Source organism: Dromiciops gliroides, chromosome 3 (assembly GCF_019393635.1).
Source record: "Dromiciops gliroides isolate mDroGli1 chromosome 3, mDroGli1.pri, whole genome shotgun sequence".
NCBI lineage: Eukaryota > Metazoa > Chordata > Mammalia > Microbiotheria > Microbiotheriidae > Dromiciops > Dromiciops gliroides.
In genome coordinates this window covers 645495170-645516943 of record NC_057863.1, presented here as the reverse complement: position 1 = coordinate 645516943, position 21774 = coordinate 645495170, and the positions used below count along the sequence as shown (strand labels likewise).

At 48.0% G+C, this 21774-nt stretch overlaps 1 protein-coding gene across 3 annotated transcripts in view; it reads right to left on the bottom strand.

The window, feature by feature from the left end:
- The window catches only part of ZC3H4 (zinc finger CCCH-type containing 4), a 59207-nt gene that overhangs the window by 3343 nt on the left and 34090 nt on the right, over positions 1 to 21774 (bottom strand). The window contains exons 15-16 of one of the 3 annotated variants that reach the window (XM_043994147.1): positions 11573 to 11629; positions 8867 to 9004 (exon numbers count right to left, since the gene is read on the bottom strand). The exons of 1 other annotated variant lie outside the window; for it this stretch is intronic. In XM_043994147.1, the coding sequence (XP_043850082.1) occupies positions 8998 to 9004; positions 11573 to 11629 (64 nt within the window). In that variant the 3' untranslated portion in view covers positions 8867 to 8997. Of the gene's footprint in view, positions 1 to 8866; positions 9005 to 11572; positions 11630 to 21774 lie in introns of those variants that run through there. One more of the 3 variants, XM_043994146.1, reaches the window with a different exon arrangement.

Genomic DNA, 21774 nt, shown 5'->3' with positions numbered 1-21774 from the left:
CTTTTGCAGGGCAATGAGGGTTAAGTGACTTGACCAGGGTCACACAGCTAGTGTCAAGTGTCTGAGGCTAGATTTGAATTCAGGTCCTCCTGAATCCAGGGCCGGTGCTTTATCCACTGTGCCATCTAGCTGCTCCCTAGCTTGTCTTTTTAAGGGTCACCCTGGGCATCCCCAATCTTTCCCAGGCCAGTGGCCGGGCTCCCTTTCTAATTTTATCAAAGAACTTTTTCCCACACTTAATAACGGTGTAGATGCATCTCTGCACTTGGTTGGCCTATTAGCACCTTGTTACCTCTATTATCTGTCCTTTAATTGCTAGGATTATATAAACCAGCTCGGGGAGTCCAGGGACCAATCAATCCCTCATTACTATTGTGAGGAAGCCAGCAGTTTCTATTAGGCTTAGAGTCTTTTGTGAGGTCCCAGGCCTTCTCCATACAGCTGGTGGTCCTGGAACTTACACTCACCCCCAAACACATAATTGTATAAATCTGACAACAGAGTTCCTTAGCATCTTAAATTCACTTTGGTGCTTGTAAGAGTCTGGACCAACTCAAACAATAAGGAAAGGGGAAAAGTAAAACACCTAACAGTAGCCAAATAAATAGTATAAGCAGAAAAAATGAGAATTAAAAAAATTCCCCTCCTGCAAAGGGAAGTCTAGTCCTAGAGAAACTTCCAAGTGCATGTGGGGTGGCCGAGAGGAACCTGAGAATGTGAAATGTCGGAGGTGGAAGGGACCTTAGAACATGGAATGTCAGATCTGGGAGAGGCTTAGAACATGGAATGTCAGATCTGGGAGGGATCTTAGAACATGGAACATCAAAGCTGGAAGGACCCTTAGAATAGGGAATGTTAGATCTGGCAGAGACTTAGAACATGGAATGTCAGAGCTGGGAGGGACCTTAGAACAGAGAATGTCAGATCCAGAAGGAACACCTTAGAACCACAAAATGGAACCATCGGTGCTAGAAAGGACTGTATAAGATAGAACGTGGACCATTACCGCGAGGAGTTACCTCCAACCATATAACAGGAAGGACGAAAAGAACTGAGTACATAATGTAAATAACATCAAGTGGATTAATAATTCCAACTATTCTTAGCAATCAGCTAAGGCTCCATCTTGTAGAGATTCTCAAAACTCACTTTGTTGTCTTTTGACTTCCCACCCATATTTTCATCTGGGAAAAGGTATCCGGTTCATTTCTCAGGTATATGTTTTGTACCCACTTATTCTCCCTATCTGTTGCGTTCAATCTACCCTCTCCCCCACACAGAATGTAAGCAACTTAAGGACAAGGGTTGTTTTATCTTTGAATCCCGAGCACCTAGCACCCGCCTGGCAACTAGAAGAGCTTATCGGCTTAATCAAATTGAACTAAATAAGTGGAACTTGGATCTGAGTTGTGGTAGAGGTGGAGGTTGTTAATGAGGAGGAGGATTGGGGAATAGAGACTGGACTTGTGATTTTATTGGTTAAATAGCCTCAATGGTGAGGAAACTCCCTCCAGCAGTGGAGGTGGGCAATGCAGAGAATTGCCTAGAACCCTAAAAAGTTAAGTGACTTGGGGCAGCCAGGTGGCGCAGTGGATAAAGCACCGGCCCTGGATTCAGGAGTACCTGAGTTCAAATCCGGCCTCAGACACTTAACACTTATTAGCTGTGTGACCCTGGGCAAGTCATTTAACCCCAATTGCCCTGCAAAAAACAAACAAAAAGCAAAAAGTGACTAGCCCGGGGAACATATGGACAGTATTTGTCAGAGGCAGCACTTGGATATCCCTCTAGGAGAATTTAATCTCTTTAAGGGCAGGGATAATGCTTCATTTTGTCTTTGTATCTCCAAATACAGAAACAGTTTCTTGCTCAGTACATGCTTAATAAAATACTTATTGTATTGGATCGGAAGGTGATGTGTGCCATCTGCTGGAAATCTGTGGAACTGCAGAAATCAGCAAAAGAGAGGAGCGTGGGAGAGCAAAAACCAGCCCTCCCTGCCTGCTGGAGCCCCACTCAGGGCAGTACTATAAGTCATAGAGATTACAAGGCTTTCAAAAAGGCAGCTTTTGAGCTAGACTCTAAGGGTTGGCAGGCAAGTCCTTTCTGTGTTCACTGACTTGTAAAAAATTATACTTTTGGGGGCAGCTAGGTGGCGCAGTGGATAGAGCACCGGCCCTGGAGTCAGGAGTACCTGAGTTCAAATCCGGCCTCAGACATTTCACACTTACTAGCTGTGTGACCCTGGGCAAGTCACTTAACCCCCATTGCCTCACTTAAAAAAAAAAATTATACTTTTGAGTTGTGCAAGCTTGAATGCTTGTAATAGGCTGGGGGGAAGTGCCATATAGCGATGTTCATCTGATGGAAGGAGGCAACAAACTAAGAAATGTGCCCATGCCAGCCTCTACCACAAGAGCTGAAGATGAGGAGGGAATTGAGCCAAGCCAGATCCCTCCCTCCCCTAGTTCTCTGGGATCCCTTGGGGGGAAAAAAAAAAAGAGAGACATAAAATGACAGGCTCTCCTCAGAGCCCAGTACAGTGTCTTGTGGGCCAAGGTGTACCAACCCCCGCCCCCCAAGGGGCTCAGCGTCCTTGGTGCTCTTTCAGCTCAAAATCTAAGGTCCTGTGCTTTAAAGTCTGCAGTCTGTCACATCCACAGATCTCACAGAGTCTCACCACCACCATCTGAGTTAGATATTTTATCTAATGAGGTGAAATCCCCATTTTATAGATGAGGAAACAAAAGATCAGAGTTTGACCTGACTCTCCAAGTCACATAGTGGTGTCAGGGGCAGGATTCAAACGCAGGTTTTCGTGACTTGGAGACCGACTCTCTAGCCACCACATCATACTATTTCACATCCAATTGATATTTTCCTGTCCCCAGTGAGAGGCAGTGTGCAGCCCAGTGGATAGAGTCGGACTTAGAGGTCAGAGAGACATGGGTTCAAATCCTATCTCCTTAACTTTTATTACTTCTGTGATGTTGGGGCTTGGATTAACTCTCTGAATCTGTTTTCTCATCTGGGAAAATGGAGATAATGATCCCAACTGTGCCTAACCTAGAGTGAGTGAAGATCAGATGAGAGGAATGTATATCAAGTGACTTCTTTTTTTTTTCCTTTGCAGGGCATGAGGGTTAAGTGACTTGCCCAGGGTCACACAGCTAGTGTCAAGTGTCTGAGGCTGGATTTGAACTCAGGTCCTCCTGAATCCAGGGCCAGTGCTTTATCCACTGTGCCACCTAGCTGCCCCTATCAAGTGACTCCTAAACCTTAAAGTTTTTGATGTTCTGTGAGGAACTGAAATCCTGTGCTGATTGTGAAACTCCTCTTCCTTGACAGGAGTATTTGGCATGAGCTTTTAGGGAAGGGGTCTTTGGCCTTTTTCTGCATCAGTGCAGGCATGTTAAATTTTATTTATTTATAATTATTGTTATTTATACTTATATAAATATAAATATTGTTATTGTAGTCATTCATAATAACAGCTAGCATTTTATACAGCAATTTAAGGCTTACAAAGCAAGAGAAACTACGTTAACTCATCTGACTTTCACAACACCCCTGTGAAGCAGGTTGCTGTTATAATCTACCCATTTTACAGATAAAGAAATCGAGGCACAAAGTGATTTGCCCAAGGTCATCCAGCTAAGTTAGTGTCTGAGGTAGGATTTAAACTCAGTTCTTCCTGACTCCAAGTTCTGTGCCACCTCGCTATAACTCTTTAGGTTAAACTAGAAAACATGACTCTTTGAGGCTAATATGAAAAAATAATGATCCAAGTACCCTAAAAAGTGTGTGAGTGTGCGTATATGTATATACACATATATGTGTGCATGTATATGTGTATGTATGTACATATGGCAGCTAGAGGTGCAGGGGAGTGTTGGACTTGGAGTCAGGAAGAGTTCAAATCCGGCCTCAGACTCTTATTAAGCTGTATGACTCTGGGAAGTCACTTTACCCTGTTTGCCTCAGTTTCCTCATATGTAAAATGAGCTGAAAAATGAAATGGCAAACCATTCCAGCCTCTTTGCCAAGAAAACCCTAAATTGGGTCACAGGGAGTTGGACATGACTTAACAACTACAACATATATATGTATGTGCATACATAATATATGCACACACATATATTTGTTCTCTCATACAACCTAGGATATACTCTTCCATAGCAATGGTGTCAAACTCAAATAGAAATGGATCCCTATGGATAACACACTGACTTAGAAAATTAACATTATCTACATTTCATTGTATTTTTATTTATTTTGTCAGATATTTCCCAATTCCATTTTAATCTGCTTTGGGCAGCACTCAGGAGTTAGGCTCCTGCCAGCTGCTAATTACAGAGGAGCCTGATGGAAGACCAGTCTCTGTTATACACTGACTGTGTGACCTTGGACAAGTCACTATAGTTGAGTACAGAATTGATTAGTGGAGTTCCCTATACTATGACTGCAGGCCCATATGAGTATGTACTAGGCCATATATTATCTATTATATGCCTTCTATAAAAATCTGAAAATGAAGCTGCCTCCCCTTCCATTGACTATTTTTTGTTTTTGTTTTTTGTTTTTGCAGGGCAATGAGGGTTAAGTGACTTACCCAGGGTCACACAGCTAGTTAAGTGTCAAGTGTCTGAGGCTGGATTTGAACTCAAGCGCTCCTGAATCCAAGGCCAGTGCTTTATCCACTGCGCCACCTAGCTGCCCCCTTCCATTGACTATTAATTAGATTATGGGGGTTTTTTGGTTTGGTTTTTTGTGAAGCAATTGGGGTTAAGTGACTTGCCCAGGGTCAGACAGCTAGTAAGTGTCGAGTATCTGAGGTTGGATTTAAACTCAGGTCCTCCTGACTTCAGGGCCGGCATTCTATCCACTGTGCCCCCTAGATTATGTTTTTAAAGAAAAGTTCTGTCACAAGAAAATTGTGTTTGGTCATTACAGAGCCTAGGAGGCTGCTAAGAAGAGAAATGTTTAAATGTATGCCATGGGATAGGATAGACTGGAAATAGGAGTTGTCTAATTTTGTCTGAACAGAAATTAGGACTTTATTATGTTTTAATATAATGCTAGGAAAGGGACTGATCAATAGATACAGAGGTCTGGATTGGGGAAGGGGTGTATGTAAAAAGAGACTATACTTGTGTTTTTATTACCATAGGAAAGCCCCAATGAGAAAAGCCCTCCTACCAAGAAGAGACCCTCAGCTGCTCGGAAACTTAGCATCTCTTCCCCTAAAGCACTGATCAGTGGGTGACTTCCCCAGGCTAGACAGTAGGTACCTTACACTTGGCTCTTCCTGTGCTCCCAAGTTGGCTATCTACTCTATAGTAATGCACTGATGCTCTCATAGATAGACTTATGTGGGTATTATGTATGTGTGTATGTGCATTGTATGTGTATGTGTGTGCATGTCATGTGTATATATGTGTGTGGATGTATTGTGTATACATGTGTGTGCATATATATATGTATTGTTGTGTTGTGTGCATGTTATGTGTATATGGATGTGTGTGTGTGTGTGTGTGTGTGTACTGACACACACTTCTGTGGATCTCATCACCACTCCTGCAAGGAGAGACCACGACCAATCTACTACTCAGTAAGACTTGCTGGAGGGACATACAGATTAAGTGATTTGCCCACTGCTGGAACCTGGAGTCAGGAAGACTTGTTTTTTCAAACCCGGCCTCCTAGCGCGTACTAGTGGTGTGCCGTTGAGCCCTCAATTAACCCCTCTGGGCCTTGGCTTTCTCATCTCTAAAATGGAGTCACTAGGGCCCGTTGCACCAGCCGCAGAGTTGTTGTGAGGGAACCTGCAAAGAAGTATGTAATCACTAAACCTTAATGCATGAAAAGAGTGACAGTTACTGCTCTATGCATTTCTATGATGAGATAAATCTAAATATTGCTATATCAATGTAATATATAAAGTAATGCCATAATTATAATTCAGGGCCTCAGAGACAAGAGCTGTGGGTTCTACCCGGAGATCACCACATCCCGTACAATTTAGCAGGCTCATTAATTACTGCAACTAAGAGAAAAAAAATGACCAGTGGGGGCAGCTGGGTGGCGCAGTGGATAGAGCACCGGCCCTGGAGTCAGGAGGACCTGAGTTCAAATCCAGCCTCAGACACTTAACACTAGCTGTGTGACCCTGGGCAAGTCACTTAACCCAATTGCCTCACTTTAAAAAAAAAAATTAAAAACGACCAGTGAGCAAACTCTGAGTGGGGCACCCCTGCATATCCCTAATTAGCTGGGCTGGGCTGGGCTGGGCTGGCCTGTGAACCAGAGATAACAGAACCCAGCACCAGGGCCTGTCCCAGAAGATTTTCTGGTGTGGGAGTAGGGGCGGGGAGGGACTGCAGTTTGCCCTCTCATAGTGGAGATTCCGTACATCACAGTGAGGCTGTAAGAGGAGGGGCTTTGGAGGGCGTTGATTAGTAAGAGAATGAGTGCTTCCATCTTAACTCTCTGGTCCAAGAAGTCCTGAACTGCTCTAACTCTCAGGAGAGGGTACTCAGGACAAAAGTTAGAATGGGCACAAGTGGAGAAGAGGGTGTCGGGGTGAGCCTGGTGTGGACAATTAAGAGGAAGAGAAGGGTCTGGCTGGGACGGAGTGGAGCCTTGTGTCAGAGTCAACAGGCAATGATTAAGCACCAACATATACAATGTGTGTGTATATATGTATGTATGTACTTGCAGCCGTCTGCGAATCATATCAACATCTCTGTATACGTTGTTGTTGAGCTGATGAGTTGTGTCTGACTTTATGACTCCATTTAGGGTTTTCTGGGTTTGCCTTTTCCTTCTCCAGCTTTTTACAGATGAGGAAATGGAGGCAAACAGGATGAAGTGACTTACCCAGGATCACACAGCTAGTAAAAGTCTGAGGATGGATTGGAACTCAGGTCCTCCTGACTCCAGGCCCAGCACTCTATCTACTGTGCCACCTAGCTGCCCTTTATAAATGTTACCTATTTTAATCTTAATTTTATTTATTTATTGGTGGCGCAATGAGAGTTCAGTGACTTGCCTAGCTAGGGTCACACAGCTATTAAGTGTCAAATGTCTGAGACCAGATTTAAATCTAGGGCTGGTGCACTATCCACTGCCCCACCTAGCTGCCCCCAATGTTAGCTATTTTTGAAAGGATGGTGGTGATGGTGGTGGTGGTGGTGTTGTTACTCTCCCTATCTACTTTTGTGCCTCCTACTTCTGCTGGACTGGGTGCCCAGAGGACAGGCAATCTATCTGACTAGACCTCATGCTTCTCTAAGGGTAGCCATCTGCAAATCATAGGACTTAATAGATGTTTGTTGAATGAATTCTAAATAACAGGCAGGCTGGGACATGGGCTCCAAGAGAGGGTCAGACCCAGGACTAGGGGAGGCAGAGAAGGAAGAGAACACTCCCAGGGAGCAGGGCGGGGGGGTAGTCCATGCAAGCTTCCTGGGGCATGGGAGCCCCCTAAATGCTGGTCTACCAGGTCCCCTGCACAGACTCCCAGGCCTCAAAGATGGCCCCTGTCTGACCCCACCCTACAGGTCCCTCACCACCTAAGAAGCCAGTGCTGGCTCCCTAGCCAGGCCAAGAGCAAGCCGTGCATGGGTGCCATCTTTGAAACTCCTTCATCCCATCTCTCCAGTGCTCACAAGAACTTGGTTTGTTGTGACAAAGAATACAGTGTAGTGGACAGAAGGAGAAGTCATGGGACCTGGGTTCGAGTCCAGCCTCAGACACTGACCAGCTTTGTGATGGGGGGGGGTGGGACCCCACCTCTCAGAAACCCCATTTCATCCCCATGATGGGGAAAACAATATTTCTATGACCTCAAAGAACTATACAAAGGGCATATGATTATTCAATGCAGTCAAATTTAACAAGCATTTATTAGGTAGCTACTATGTATTAAGCAGGGATAGGAGGGAGTTACAAAGACAAAAATGAAATCATTCGAGCCCTCAAGGAATTTTCATTCTGTGCGCTGGGGGTGGGGTAGGGAGCAGAGGGGCAGGGATACAAGCTGGCCACTGAGGAGTCTGTGACACAAAGTATAAACAGCATAAATACAAAGTTAGCTGGGGGGGGGGGTCACCAGGAGAGGCTTCCTGGAGGACATAACACTTGAGCTGAGCCTTGAACGGATCTGAAGATGGGAAAGGTGGAGATGAGAAGGGAGGATATTCCAGGCACTGGAGGAGGGGGATGGGGCGCCAGACTGTGCAAAGGCAAATCGGTGGGAGGTAGAATAGCGTGTACGGGGAATAGATAGGAAGGCAGCCAGTTTGGCCGGACATGGAATGTGTGAACTGTGGGGAGAGTGTAGACGCAGCAGCTCGTGAAGATGCCGGAGCAGTGGCGTGTTTTATCCTAGGGGCAATGGCCGTGCTTTGGGGATATCGATTTAGCAGCTGTGTGGAGGATGGATGGTGGAAGGGAGAGACTGGAGGCAGGGAGAAGAGGCTCTGGAAGAAGTCCAGGTGAGAGGTGAGGTGCAAGTGCCAAGCCCAGGAGCTGAGGGAAGGGGAGCGACCGTGGAGACAGGAGTGATGAGATCCACCGAGGATGGGATGGGGGGGGGGGGACCTGAGGGAGAGTGGAGAAGGGGGAATAAGTCCAAGGCTGAAAACCTGGCATTCCACAAGGATGGTGGGAAATAGGGGGGATTCAGAGGAAGGACAGGCTCAAGGAGAAGAGACGATGCCATTTTGGATGGGTAAACTTGGAGAGGCCTATCGGACACCCAAGCGGAGATGCTGACCGGGCACTGGCACTCAGGACACAGGTGAGGTCTGGAGCCATCTGCAGAGAGATGATAAGGGAGTCCAGGGCCTTGATGAGATCACTGGGAGGAACAGGCCTGCGGCCACACCCATGAAGAAGGGGGCGGGACACGAATGAGGATCCAGCAAAGGAGACTGAGAAGGAGCTACAAGACAGGAAGGAGAACCAGAGAGAGGATCCAGGAGGAGGGGACGGTCAACAGCTGCAGAGAGGTCAAGAAGGATGAGAATTATTAGTCAAGGCCTCTGCAATCTGGCCCCAGCCTCCCCTCGCTTCCACAGCCCCTCTCGATAGAGGCCCAGTTCTCGCACCAACTCCCACTCCCTTTGCCAATCAAAGCTCAGCACGCTCTTCCCCTTTCTTTAAGACATATTCTAGACTCCCTACCCAACACCACCTACACCCTTGTCCTGTGGTGTGTGCCTAGTCTCCTAACAATTCCATTTCTAGCTGGAAGAAACCTTGCAAGTCTGGTCCAACCCCATTTTATAAATGAGACAAGTCACTCCACCTTTGTCAGTCTCAGATTAATCAACTGTAAACACCCACTTCCCAAGGTTGTTGTGAAGATAACACAAAATGATATTTGCAAAGCGCCCTGGAAATCTTCAAGCCCTATAGAAATGTTCATTGCTGTTGTTCTAACCCAGGACATTCTAAGCTCCACAGGCCTAGCCAGGCCCCCACAGCACAGGCTTTGGACCCCCTTGGGGGCCACCCAAGAGAATAATTTCTCTTCGCCTTACAATATACCCTTACCCTACTGAAAGGAAATTCATAAAACCATGGGATTTAAAGCTAACTTGATATTATCTCCCCTTACTGGCTCAAAGGGAGTAGGGGGCGGAGATGACAACTATCACTGAAATTAGAGGCTGCTCCCACTGTCCAGAGAACAAAGGGGGAGGCCAGATGGGAGTGAGGAGGATCTGCTTCCGAGTTTACTGGCCGTGTGACTGGACAAATGACTTTACCTCTGACGTATCAAATGGGGCAAATACAGGCCAGCCTCTCTGGGTTGTCTAAGATTCAGCTAAGGGGTGCAAAGCATTTTGCAAACTAAGCTCGGAGGGCTACAGAAATGATGTCTCCCCTCCGACCCCCAGGAGAATGTCACCGATCACTGAATATGCATTTATTACAAGCTGAACATACATACAAAGTCAAAAATGAATTTGCATCTATTTATCTATCGATAAATGTGTCATGAAAATTCCTTGAGGATGGGGGCAGGGGGTGGTCCTCTCAGTCTGAGATTTTTCTCCAGGGTGCCTAACACAGTGCCTGGTCCCATCTATAAGTGGCCCTCTGCAAGCGGGCATCCATCCTTTCCTTGAAGACTTCAGGGATGGAGACCTCCCTCCCAGATCAGCCCATTACCTTTGGGGATCACTCTTACAAGGGGGATATCTAGCTTTTACTAACAATCGGGGCACCTAGGTGGCGCAGTGGATAGAGCACCGGCCCTGGAGTCAGGAGTACCTAAGTTCGGATCCGGCCTCAGACACTTGACACTTACTAGCTGTGTGACACTGGGCAAGTCACTTAACCCCAATTGCCTTACCAAAAAAAACAAAAAACAATCAATCATAGGGACAGTGATTGGGAGAGACCAGGGCCCAGATTCCAGCTCAGCCACTTTACCACCCGTAGGACTTTGGGGAAGCTACTTTCACAACTCTTGGGCCTCAGTTCCCTCATGCATAAAATGGGGTGGTTAGCTCAGGTCCTTTCTGGCTCTTACTCTACCGTCTAAAGTCAAGGCATCATCTGTGATTCCACTCTCCCTCTCATGCCCTGCTGCTGCCTTTGGTTCTAATCAGGAAAGACCAGCTCCACCCCCTCCTTTGCCTATCAGCCCTTCTCTCTTCTCCAATTCCTTCCAGCAGTTTTTCTATATCATAATCCCTGAATTTCCAAAAGAACTACAGTGTTTAACCCTACCCAGCATGATCACCTGCATGTCTTTTGGTAGCCGGGCCCTCAACACATGGCACCCTAAGCCAGTCATCTTTCTCCCCGCAACTCTCACACCCCCTTGGAGGAAAAACTGTTCGAGGCAGGCTTCCTTCTACTTTCTCCCTGAAAGCCACCCCAGAGCAGGAGTCCATCAGCGAGCTGGGGAGGCGGAAGCACTTCAGTGCCCTTCTAGTCCAACCCACAGCCGGACAGGAAGGCCCTCCATGCCATCCTCAGCCTTCACCCGAAGACCTTCCCGATGGGAGACCTGCCAAGTTAGCTCTTTCCACCTCACTGGGAGGGGGCGCAACTCCCTCCCACCCCCGCCCCCCCCATCCCAATTCTGTACTTCTTCCCTCTTGAAAACACTTCATCTTATTTCCAAGGTAAACTCCCCGATTCCTTCCACCAGTCTCCATACGGATCTCCATACTGATCCTAAGGCTTCCGCTCTGCCAGACTCCTTCCTCTGCACTCACTTCCAGCTGACTCCTCAACGTCTTCCCTAAGAACCAAACACAAGGCCAGGGCGGGGATACTGAGGGGCCATCCCATCCCTGGTGACGCCACCTGCCCCGACAACCTGAGTCATCATCTGCTCCAGACGGACCAGGGAACTGGGAGCCAAGCCCTCCTCCCCAGCTGCTTCCCTGCACCCCCTTTCCTTGGCGTGTCGGCTTCCCCGGGCCAATCCCACGGCACCGTCTTCCTTCAAACCCTGGCCCTAATTCACTCTTAAGCACAGCTTGACAAGCGGAGATGTGCGCCCAGCCCTGGAGGAGGACGACGTCTGGGTCAGCGTCTCTCTTACCTCTGCTGGCTAGACATCCTCTCGGCACAGACGGCTTCTCCTGGGGGACAAGGGGACCTGTTGGAAAGGGGGAAAACCCAGGGCTGAAAGAGAAAAGTTAGACACATTACACCCAGCCCCACGGGGAGAGGGGAGACCTGCAGCTCAGCACTTCGGGCTTCACCGGACCTTTCCAAGGCCCCTTCCCCTGGCCAGTCACGACAATGAGAAAAACAAACAGAAAACACAAGTATTCTATCTACTTTATCTCCTCTGAAATACAACCTATCCCGGTGGGTACCAGGCTGGGCAACAGGGACAGGCTCCCCTGAGTCCAACTAATCCGCAAAGTGAGGCCCAGGGAGGAGGGGAAGAGCCTCCCCAGGTTCCTACCCACGTAGGAAACAGCAAAGCTAGAACTCAAACTCGAATCTTCTGACCCAGGGAGCTCTCCTTCTACCACACTGATTTCCCCCATTTCACAGGTCAGGAAACTGAGGCTCAGGCAGTTTAAGGGATCTGCTCCAAGTTTACACAGCCAGTAGTGGGAAGACCAGGGACTGAACCCTGTTTCTAAAGGGCCCTGTCCTTTGCAGTCAAGGAATTTCCAGTCTAGTCGGGGATGGAGATGCAGATAAATGAGTAACTATACAAGTAACAAGCACATTAATGAGGCATAAGGAAAGGAGTGTCACATGACATTGGAGGGAATGAAAGCGGAACCAAGGCTGAGGGGCAGGGAGGGGAGATGGACTTTTTGAAGGAGAAGGGCTAGAAAGGAGGGGTGAGAATTCAGGAAGTGAGGCTTCTCATGAAGGTCCAGCCAGTAGATCTCACCCACATCTTGGCTTGGGTGACCACAGATTAAGCATCAGTTTTCTCAACTACACAATGGATGGGTTGGATCAGACCCTTTCAAAGGGTCCCTTTCAGCTCTAACTCCTTTGGCCGTCGGGGCTGACCATCTCAACCTTGAAGGCCAGGCCAGGATTCCCCTGACACGTCCTTTGCTCTGCTTCGTGAGATTCACGGGGGGAGAGTGGGGAATTATCTCCCTTGGGGGAGCCAGGCTGAGGCTGACGGGTCAAGAAAGAGGGCCCATGTGGCATGAAATGAGGTTTTATAGACTGGAGCACCAGCCACATCCAAGAAGGTCCTTGACCCCTCTGCCTGCCCCAAAGTTGCTGCTGCAAAGAGCGTAGGTGACATCAGGCTCTGGTCCCCTAGAAGAACTGAGTGACCGCTTCTCGGGTGTGCTAGAGGAAGGATACTTGTTGAGGAACAGAATGACTGAGAGCGCCTCCGGTGTCCCTTCCAACTCAGACATTCTGTGACATGCCTGTTTCTCCGGGTCAGATTTGTAAGGTGCGTCTGAAGGTAGAGGGGGATGTTCAAATGCTCAGGTATCAGTTCATAAACATTTATTAAGAAGCTATTCTGGGGGCGGCTAGGTGGCTCAGTGGATAGAGCACCGGCCCTGGAGTCAGGAGGACCTGAGTTCAAATCCGGCCTCAGACACTTAACACTTACTAGCTGTGTGACCCTGGGCAAGTCACTTAACCCCAATTGCCTCACTAAAAAAAAAAAAAAAGAAGCTATTCTGGGGCAGCTAGGTGGCACAGTAGATAGAGCACCGGCCCTGGATTCAGGAGTACCTGAGTTCAAATCCAGCCTCAAACACTTAACACTTACTAGCTGTGTGACCCTGGGCAAGTCACTTAACCCCAATTGCCCTACCCCACCCCCAAAAAAGGAATCTATTCTGTGCCAGGCACTGTGCTAAGTGCCAGATGGACAGGTGAGAGGAAGATAACAGAGTCAAGAAAAGTCTGAATTCCAAACCTGTCTCCAATATCTACCTGCTGTGTTGTGTGACTGCGGCCAAGTCCCTTCTCCTGAGCCTTGGTTACTTCATCTGTCATTTGGGGATAATAAAATCTCTGGCCCCTAGCCAAGTGAGGCAGCATAGATAAAAAATTGTTCAAATGGGCCATAGAAATGTCAGCTGCTAGTACCTTCTCAGACACGTGGCTGTCAAGGAGAGCACCTGATAAGTCTTCAGGGGACAAAAGTTCGAGTCTTAGCACTGCCTCTAAAGGACCATGTGACTTTGTCAAACAGGGCAGTTAATCTAACTTAACTCATGGTGAGACTGAAAAAGTCTTTTTCCCTCTGTGATTCTCAAGCAAATGAGTTAGCATGACGTAAAACACTTGGCCAACCTTAAAGCTAGTCTACCACTGTATGGACTTTTAAATTAAATTTAATTAATCAAATTAAAATGTCTAAATCTTGGGGGCAGCTAGGTGGCGCAGTGGATAGAGCACCGGCCCTGGAGTCAGGAGGACCTGAGTTCAAATCCGGCCTCAGACACTTAACACTTACTAGCTGTGTGACCCTGGGCAAGTCACTTAACCCCAACTGCCTCACTAAAAAAAAAATAAATAAAAATGTCTAAATCTTGCCATTCCTATGACCAGTTTCCAGGGCCAGGTCTTCCAAAGGCCTGGGCTAAGTCCCTTCCTTACTCTCTGGGCTTCGGGTTTGCCATCTAGAAAATCTCAAGTTTATGTTTCTATGACTGAACCCAAAAGATGTCGGTTCTAGTCCTGGGTCTGCTAGTACCTTCTAGGGCCTCACACAAGTCACCTTGCCTTGGTTTCCCCTCTATGTGAAACGAAGGGCTGGATAGCATAGTTAGGGCCAATGCGGGGGAAAAACTACACACCTCCCTCAACCAGTCACCCTACGGCCCAAGCTTCCATGGATGCCTGGCAGCCAAAGGGTGGCTCTGAAATTTGGGCTACGACATGGCCATCAGAAGGGACCTCGGGTCAGTTAGTCCAAAGGACCGTCTCTCCAGCCTCTGCTTGGTGGGGGGAGATGCCCCAACTTCCCAAGCAGCCTTCTCCATTTCTGGATGGCTCTTTAGGTTAGGAAATTTTTCCTCAAGCCATGCCCAAATCTACTTCTCTGCAACTTCCACTCACGCTCCAAGTTACGACCTCTGGGAGCAGGAGGAAGCCCACAGGACAACTCCAGTTTTCTCAAACAATTTTCTAAGCTATAGTTTGGGGACTCCTTCCCCATCTTGCTCATCTTCTTCTAGAAGTATTCCAGTCAATATCTTCCTTAAAATGTGGCACTATGGGGCGGCTAGGTGGCGCAGTGGATAAAGCACTGGCCCTGGATTCAGGAGTACCTGAGTTCAAATCCGGCCTCGGACACTTGACACTTACTAGCTGTGTGACCCTGGGCAAGCCACTTAACCCCCATTGCCCTGCCAAAAAAAAAAAAAAATGTGGCACCTTGGGGGCAGCTAGGTGGTACAGTGGATAAAGCACTGGCCCTGGATTCAGGAGTACCTGAGTTCAAATCCGGCCTCGGACACTTGACATTTACTAGCTGTGTGACCCTGGGCAAGCCACTTAACCCCCATTGCCCTGCCAAAAAAAAAAAAAAAATGTGGCACCTTGGGGGCAGCTAGGTGGTACAGTGGATAAAGCACTGGCCCTGGATTCAGGAGTACCTGAGTTCAAATCCGGCCTCGGACACTTGACACTTACTAGCTGTGTGACCCTGGGCAAGTCACTTAACCCTCATTGCCCAGCAAAAAAAAAAAAAAAAATGTGGCACCTAGAACTCAAAAGAGGTTATGCCGAGGTAGAGTGGAGAAGGACTATCACCAGCTCCCTTGCTCTGGACATCACTCATGCATTTCTCAATGCCACCTGGGACAGCTGCCATCGGACATTATTCACTTATGTGGAGGTTGTGGTCCACTAAGACCTCCGTGCCCTTTTTGTACAAAATGTCTGCCCATGCCTCCCCCATCCTCTACTTGTGGATTTAAAAAACTCAACTGTAAAAGTCTACATTCAAATAAATTCCCTCCTTTTAGGTTCAGCACCATTGTTCTAGCGGGCCAAAGTATTTTTTTATGTTGGCTCCATCATGCATTTCCTGTTAGCTATCCCTTCCAGATTCATTTTATTTGCAAATGTGATGACCATACTTTCTATACTTTCATTCTAATCATTGATGAGCATGTTGTACAATAAAGAACCAAAGGTAGATCCCTGGGGCCCTCTTCTAGAGACTTCCCTTCAGGCTAATGACTCATTCATGCCACTGCTTTAAGCCTGGTACCTCAACCCATTCTGAAACTACCTAAATGTGTCAGGATACAGCCAAACGGCCTTGCTGCCACCTAAGTGTAGCATGTTACAGCATTCCTCTCCTTTATAGGACCAGCAACCCTGTCCAGAAAGGGAAGGTTAGTGATGCATACCCTACTCCTGGAGAAGTCACGCTGGTTCCTTTGTGGCTGCCACCTCCCTTCTGAAATGACAACCAACCAACCATCCCTTCCACAAAACATTCTAGAATCTTGCCAGTATTCTAAGCCAAACTCACCAGAACAGAGTTTTGCAGATTCCACCGTCTTCCCTTATTAGAAAATCAGGATAACATTTGCCCTCCTCTAGTTCTGTGGCAGCTCTCTCATCCTCCATGATCTTTCAAAAGATCACCGACGGCCACTAAGCAATCAATCGCACCTGTCCATCCTCTCAGGGACCTGGGATGTGGTTTTGTCCGAGCCTGGTGACTTGAACTCCCTGAGGTCAGGAGGCTGCTCTGAATTATTCCTGGTTGTGCCAACTCCCTGTTAACCACTTTTGAGCTATCCTTCCCAGTCAAAGATCATTCTCCTGATGGGACCAGTTTCCTTCCTTTTCCTCTCAGAGATCAGGGCATGTTTTTAGACGTGCTGTGGAGTGAAATATTGTAAGAGCACAATCTACAGTCCACAAATCAATGTACTGGGAGGATGCCCAGAAGGGAAAGATTCACACCTGAATAACGACATCCCGTGGGCCTGGCTCTGCCACTCACTCCCCCATTCACTCCGGCCAGATTTCCCTTTTTGTAAGACGAGGGGGTTCGATTAAGACTGCTAGGGTTGGGCAGCTAGGTGGCACAGTGGATAAAGCACCAGTCCTGGATTCAGGAGGACCTGAGTTCAAATCCGGCCTCAGACACTTGACATTTAGTAACTGTGTGACCCTGGGCAAGTCATGTAACCCTCACTGCCCCGCAAAAAAAAAAAAAAAAAAAAAAAAAGACTGCTAGGGTCTCTTCCAACACTGTTTGACGGGTTGGTGACCAAGTCCTAATTGTGCCTCCTCAGGCAAGCCCCTTCCCTTCTATGGCCCTCAAGTTTCTTCTATCCATAGCATGAAGGTGTTAGGACCAGCCAGTCTCTAAAGTCCCTCCTAGTTCACATTTTCAAGGTTCTCTGGCATGCCAGGGGCCCAGAGACGGTGGAAAGAGATCTGGGTTTGGAGTTAGAGGATCCGGGTTCAGCTCTTTGCAAGTCACTTAATCTCCCAGGGCCTTGGTTTTCCTCCTTACAAACTGGAGAGAACAGCACCTCTAATACAACAGAGTCGTTCGGATAAAATGAGGTAAGATATGTAAAATGCTTTGCAAAACTATAAATCGTTACAAGGATACTGGCCAGGAGTCACTGTTGGGCGGGTAAAAAAGGAACTGGCTGGCAAGGAGCCAAAGCCAGGGTGGTGGATGACAGTAATGCGCCAATGGGGAAAACAACAATTCCTAGCAATGAGGAAACAAGAGCTTGCTGGGAGGACAGAAAAGAGACATGGGGTAGTGGAAAGAGCACTGAATTGGGGGTCTGATGACCTGGGTTCAAATCCCAGCTTTTCTCCTTTCCCTCCCAGCACCCAGGAGGAGAAGGTTGGGCTGAACATTGTCCCTTTCAGTGACATCCTACATGTTTCCCTGAGGGAAGATCCCAGGACCATTAGCCCTAGTGTGTGTTTGGGGAAGAACACACTGTCTCCTTTTAAACCCTCAGAGGGACATGGGATTGTGTCTGGGCTTCGTGTCCTGCACAAGGGAAGCTAAGGTGGGTCATGTAAGCATGACCAATTTAGACCATGAATAAGGGGCCATGGCTGCTTGGGAAGGGACCTTAGAGATGGGAAAGACCCACAGTGAGTTAGCCAACGGCCAGGTCAGAAGGAAACCCTCACTAATACCTGCCTTCAAAGGAAAAAGAAAACCAGGACCCCCTGCTGAGCGGCTGGCTTCAAGAACAAAGTGCCTTGGGTTTAAAACCTTCTCCTCCCTCCATGGAGAGAAGACAGATGTCTGTGCTAAAACAGATTTCAATGGGAAAGGTTTCCAAGTTGGCCAACTCTCAACCCTACCCTGTGAACCCCACCTGCAAAAAAAAAATCCCACCCAAAGATACAGTGCTATTGTGGGGGGGGTGGCAGGGGGGTTGGCTCCATCTTGAACCAAACTCCTAGGAACCAGTAGCATCCCTGCTCTGATTTCTATAGCTCCTTCCTCAGAACAGCCTGGTGAATAGGGACAACGCAGATACTATTCCCATTTTGAAAATGAGGTTGAGAGAGATGTTTGGGCCCTAGGCCTTGCCTTCCCATGGTGACACAGCTAGTAGATAGACTCTGATCTCCTGACTCATCAGGAGTCCTTTTATTTATTACAATTTTTTGTTTATTATATTTGCTGTCTTATTTTCCTAATTATGTTTAAAATGTCCTGAGGTCAAATGCTCACCTAGCTGGTTATTAAAATTTAGAAAGCAGAAAATGTGGGGCAGCTAGGTGGCACAGTGGATAGAGCACCGGCCCTGGAGTCAGGAGTACCTGAGTTCAAATCTGGCCTCAGACACTTAACACTTACTAGCTGTGTGACCCTGGGCAAGTCACTTAACCCCAATTGCCTCACTGAAAAAAAAAAAAAAAGCGGAAAATGCTGGCCCTAATTGATTTGGGAAGGGAGACCTGTCTGGAGGGGAGACAAAGCTTCTTGGGGACACCCCAGTCAAGGCCCTCAGGGAACAGCAGCAATGGTATGGATTTTCAGGAGAGGTCTTTGGGGTCAGACTAAGATGAGGGGGGAAGGCTCAGAATACAAGAAGCAAGAGCTATTGGGTAGGTACACCCATATCTGAGCTCTCCCTGGGTCCATACCCTCTGCACCCAGGTCATGGAAGCCCCTCCTCCAAGCCCCCAGGAGGGCTTTTACCTGCTCTTGCTAAGTGGGATTTCAGGAAAGCTGAGCCCCCTTTGGGTCTGTCCTCCTGCTATCCTGGGTTCACCGTGGTAAGCCTGGCTGATCAGAGACAGCTTCCTAAGCCTGGGACTTTCTCCTCTAAGATAAACAGCCTGGAAGAGAGAGAGCCTGGGGTCTGGAGCCAGTGGACTGGGTTTTGAGAACCATTTAACTAGCTGTGTGTCCTTGGGCAAGTCATGCAACTCTCTGGGCCTCCATTTCCTCTGCTGTTAAAACGACCAGAAATTCTCAACCTTTGTTATGTCAGCAGTTTGCTGAAGCCTGTGCAGAACCGTGTTATGTCTGGTTTATTTGTAAAGGAAGGAGATACTAATTCCCAGTAAGAGATTACTGAAAATATTTTTTTCATCCAAGTTCATAGACTCCCAGCCCCTGTCATCTCTCCACAGTCCACCAGAGATCCAGGGCTCCAGGACAAGAACTCCTGCACTGGACGGATGATCTGTAAGGTCCCCACCAGCTTTCAGTCTTACACCGCCCACCCACGCCCGTTGTAATGTCTAAACCCTCCCTGTGTGCAGGGCCACTGCAGGTCCTAAGCAGTGGGCCTCAGCTTGCTTGATGTTTAAGTCTACTGGCTGGTCCCTAACCTACTGAATACTCCTCCCTCTGTAGACGCTCTGTCCTGGTCACTGTCACCCCTTCTTCTTTCCTTTCTTAAACACTCCAGGATCCCAGAGGGTGTTTTTTGTTGTTTTTGTCTGGTTTGGTTTCCAGGAAAGAGATGACAGCGCTTCAGAAATAGTAACACGAGGGTAAAATATTTGCAAAGAGGAAAGAAAAACCTGCAAGTGACTGCAGGGGCATCAGAAAGACTCATTAATAACTGAGACTTGAGGTGAGACAGTCATGTGGTGAGGAAGAGAGAGCACAGATGGATGGCTGCAGTGCTGGCCTGGGACAAGATATGGAAAAGGTCGAAAGAAGACCCCCTAATGGGCTGATGTAAAGTCATGGATGAGAATCACAAGGACCCACACCAGCAAAGTCATGGATTCACTAAGGATCTAAGCACGAAAGAACATCACCAGGCTCCTGGACTGGGAAGGTCTCCATTCTCAAATTTATCAGATTTTAAATTAAAGTTCCCTAAGAGGGCAGCTAGGTGGCATAGTGGATAGAGCACCAGCCCTGGAGTCAGGAGGACCCGGGTTCAAATCTGACCTCAGACACTTGACACTTACTAGCTGTATGACCCTGGGCAAGTCACTTAACCCCAATAGCCAAGCAAGCAAGCAAACAAGCAAGAGAGAGTGAGAAAGAGAGAAAGAGAAAGAGAGGAGAGAAAGAAGGAAAGAGAAAGGAGAGAGAGAGAGAGAGAGAGAGAAAGAAAGAAAGAAAGAAAGAAAGAAAGAAAGAAAGAAAGAAAGAAAGAAAGAAAGAAAGAAAGAAAGAAAGAAAGAAAGAAAGAAAGAAAAGAAAAGAAAAGAAAAGAAAGAAAAGAAAGTTCCCCAGGGCCAGTTCACCTACCCGCTCCCCACTGCCCCACCTCCCTGGTGGTCCTCAAAGAGAATGGCTTCTTCCCATCCCACAATCTCCCTCATTCCCCACCTCCCTAAACTGGGCTTCATAGGATTTCAAGCTAAAAGGGACAGGAGAAATCATCCAGTTGAGCCCTTTTCCTTTCCTGAAAAGCAAACTGAGGTCAGAGATCACTGAGATGGTAAGCAGCAAGCTAGGATTTGAAGGCCAGGCCCCCCTCTGATGGGGAAGGGGCAGGGGGCTTATAGACCACCCCCAAAGGGCTGCTGCAGGCATTAAAGAGAACCACCATCATCACTGCTGACCTTATGTCCCACAGAAAGGCCTATTCTGAAGCATTCGAGTCTTCCCCGGAGCTTGGTCCCTGCCCCTCAGAAAGCTCACACTATATAAGGAATGGGGGTTCTACCGCATGTATACAGGTAAAATGTAACCTGAAGAGGGAGAGGGAATTCCCAAGTCTTCACAGCCATGGCCAGGTGGGGGACGGAAGGTGAGGACTCTGAGGGGAGGGAGATGCAGGGAGCACATTCCAGCCTCAGCTGCATAGCCAGCTAAGTGGAGTTAGTCTAGAAGTATCCAAGAACTGGGATGTGTCTGCAGGCGCTGGGCCACGGACGATCTCATAGGAAGAGCTACGGAAGCCTCTCTCTGAGTCAGGGGGTGGCGTGGGCACATCTGTACTTTTCAAGAAAATGCTGATTTTCACAGCTGTGTGGAGAATGGAACAGAGAACAACATAGAGCCGCTTTATGGTGGAGCAGGAAAGAAGTGATGAGGGCCTGATCTGGCCGGGTGCCTGTGGGAGGAGGGGGAAAGGGGATGAATGACGTGCTGCAGAGGGAGACTCAATAAGACACATGGACCAACTGGATTGGGAGGGGGCCCTGGAGGAAGAAAGATGACTCTGGAGGTCACAGATGTGCAAGGATGATGGGAGAGTGGATCGAAGGGGAAGAAAAGGAGCCGTTCTTTGGACACTTCAGAATCTAAGGAGGCTTGTGGGATTACGGAGGAGACGGACATTGTGAAAAGAACCAGAAAGTGAGTCCTTTGCAAACCAGCACCAAGACACCCCCAGATGTGCTGGGACTGGGACTGGGACCCACTGCCTGGTGTGGGGCTCTTCTCCCTTCACAGCAGGAGCATCTTTTGCACAGAGATGCAGGGATTTCAAAGCCCAGCTTAACTATGACTCAAAAGAGGAGGCCATAAAGAATGTGGCAATGGATCCCAAAGCCAAATGAGAGCGTCTTTAAAAACCTCCAAGGCACAGCAAGAGGGGGGCTGCCCAGGAAAAAGGGCAGTGGTTGTAGAGGGAATGAGTCCTCAGGCTCCGTCCTTTACTCATGATCCCCACTGTCTGCTTTCCTTTGGAAGCAGATGGGCAAGAGTTACTAAGATGACATGGTGCGAAGTCTGCAGGATTCTTAACTGGACCTGCTCAATGGAGGGCAATGAGGAGAGAAGGGTGGGGGAGCAGAGTGGGATCCACAAGGCCCTGAGAACACTGAAGGAACCACACATGTGGGCTGTCTGTCCCCCCATTCACAAGACAGGAAGGGACTTTCTGGATCTCTCTCACTCCTCTCAATAAGCCCAAGAGC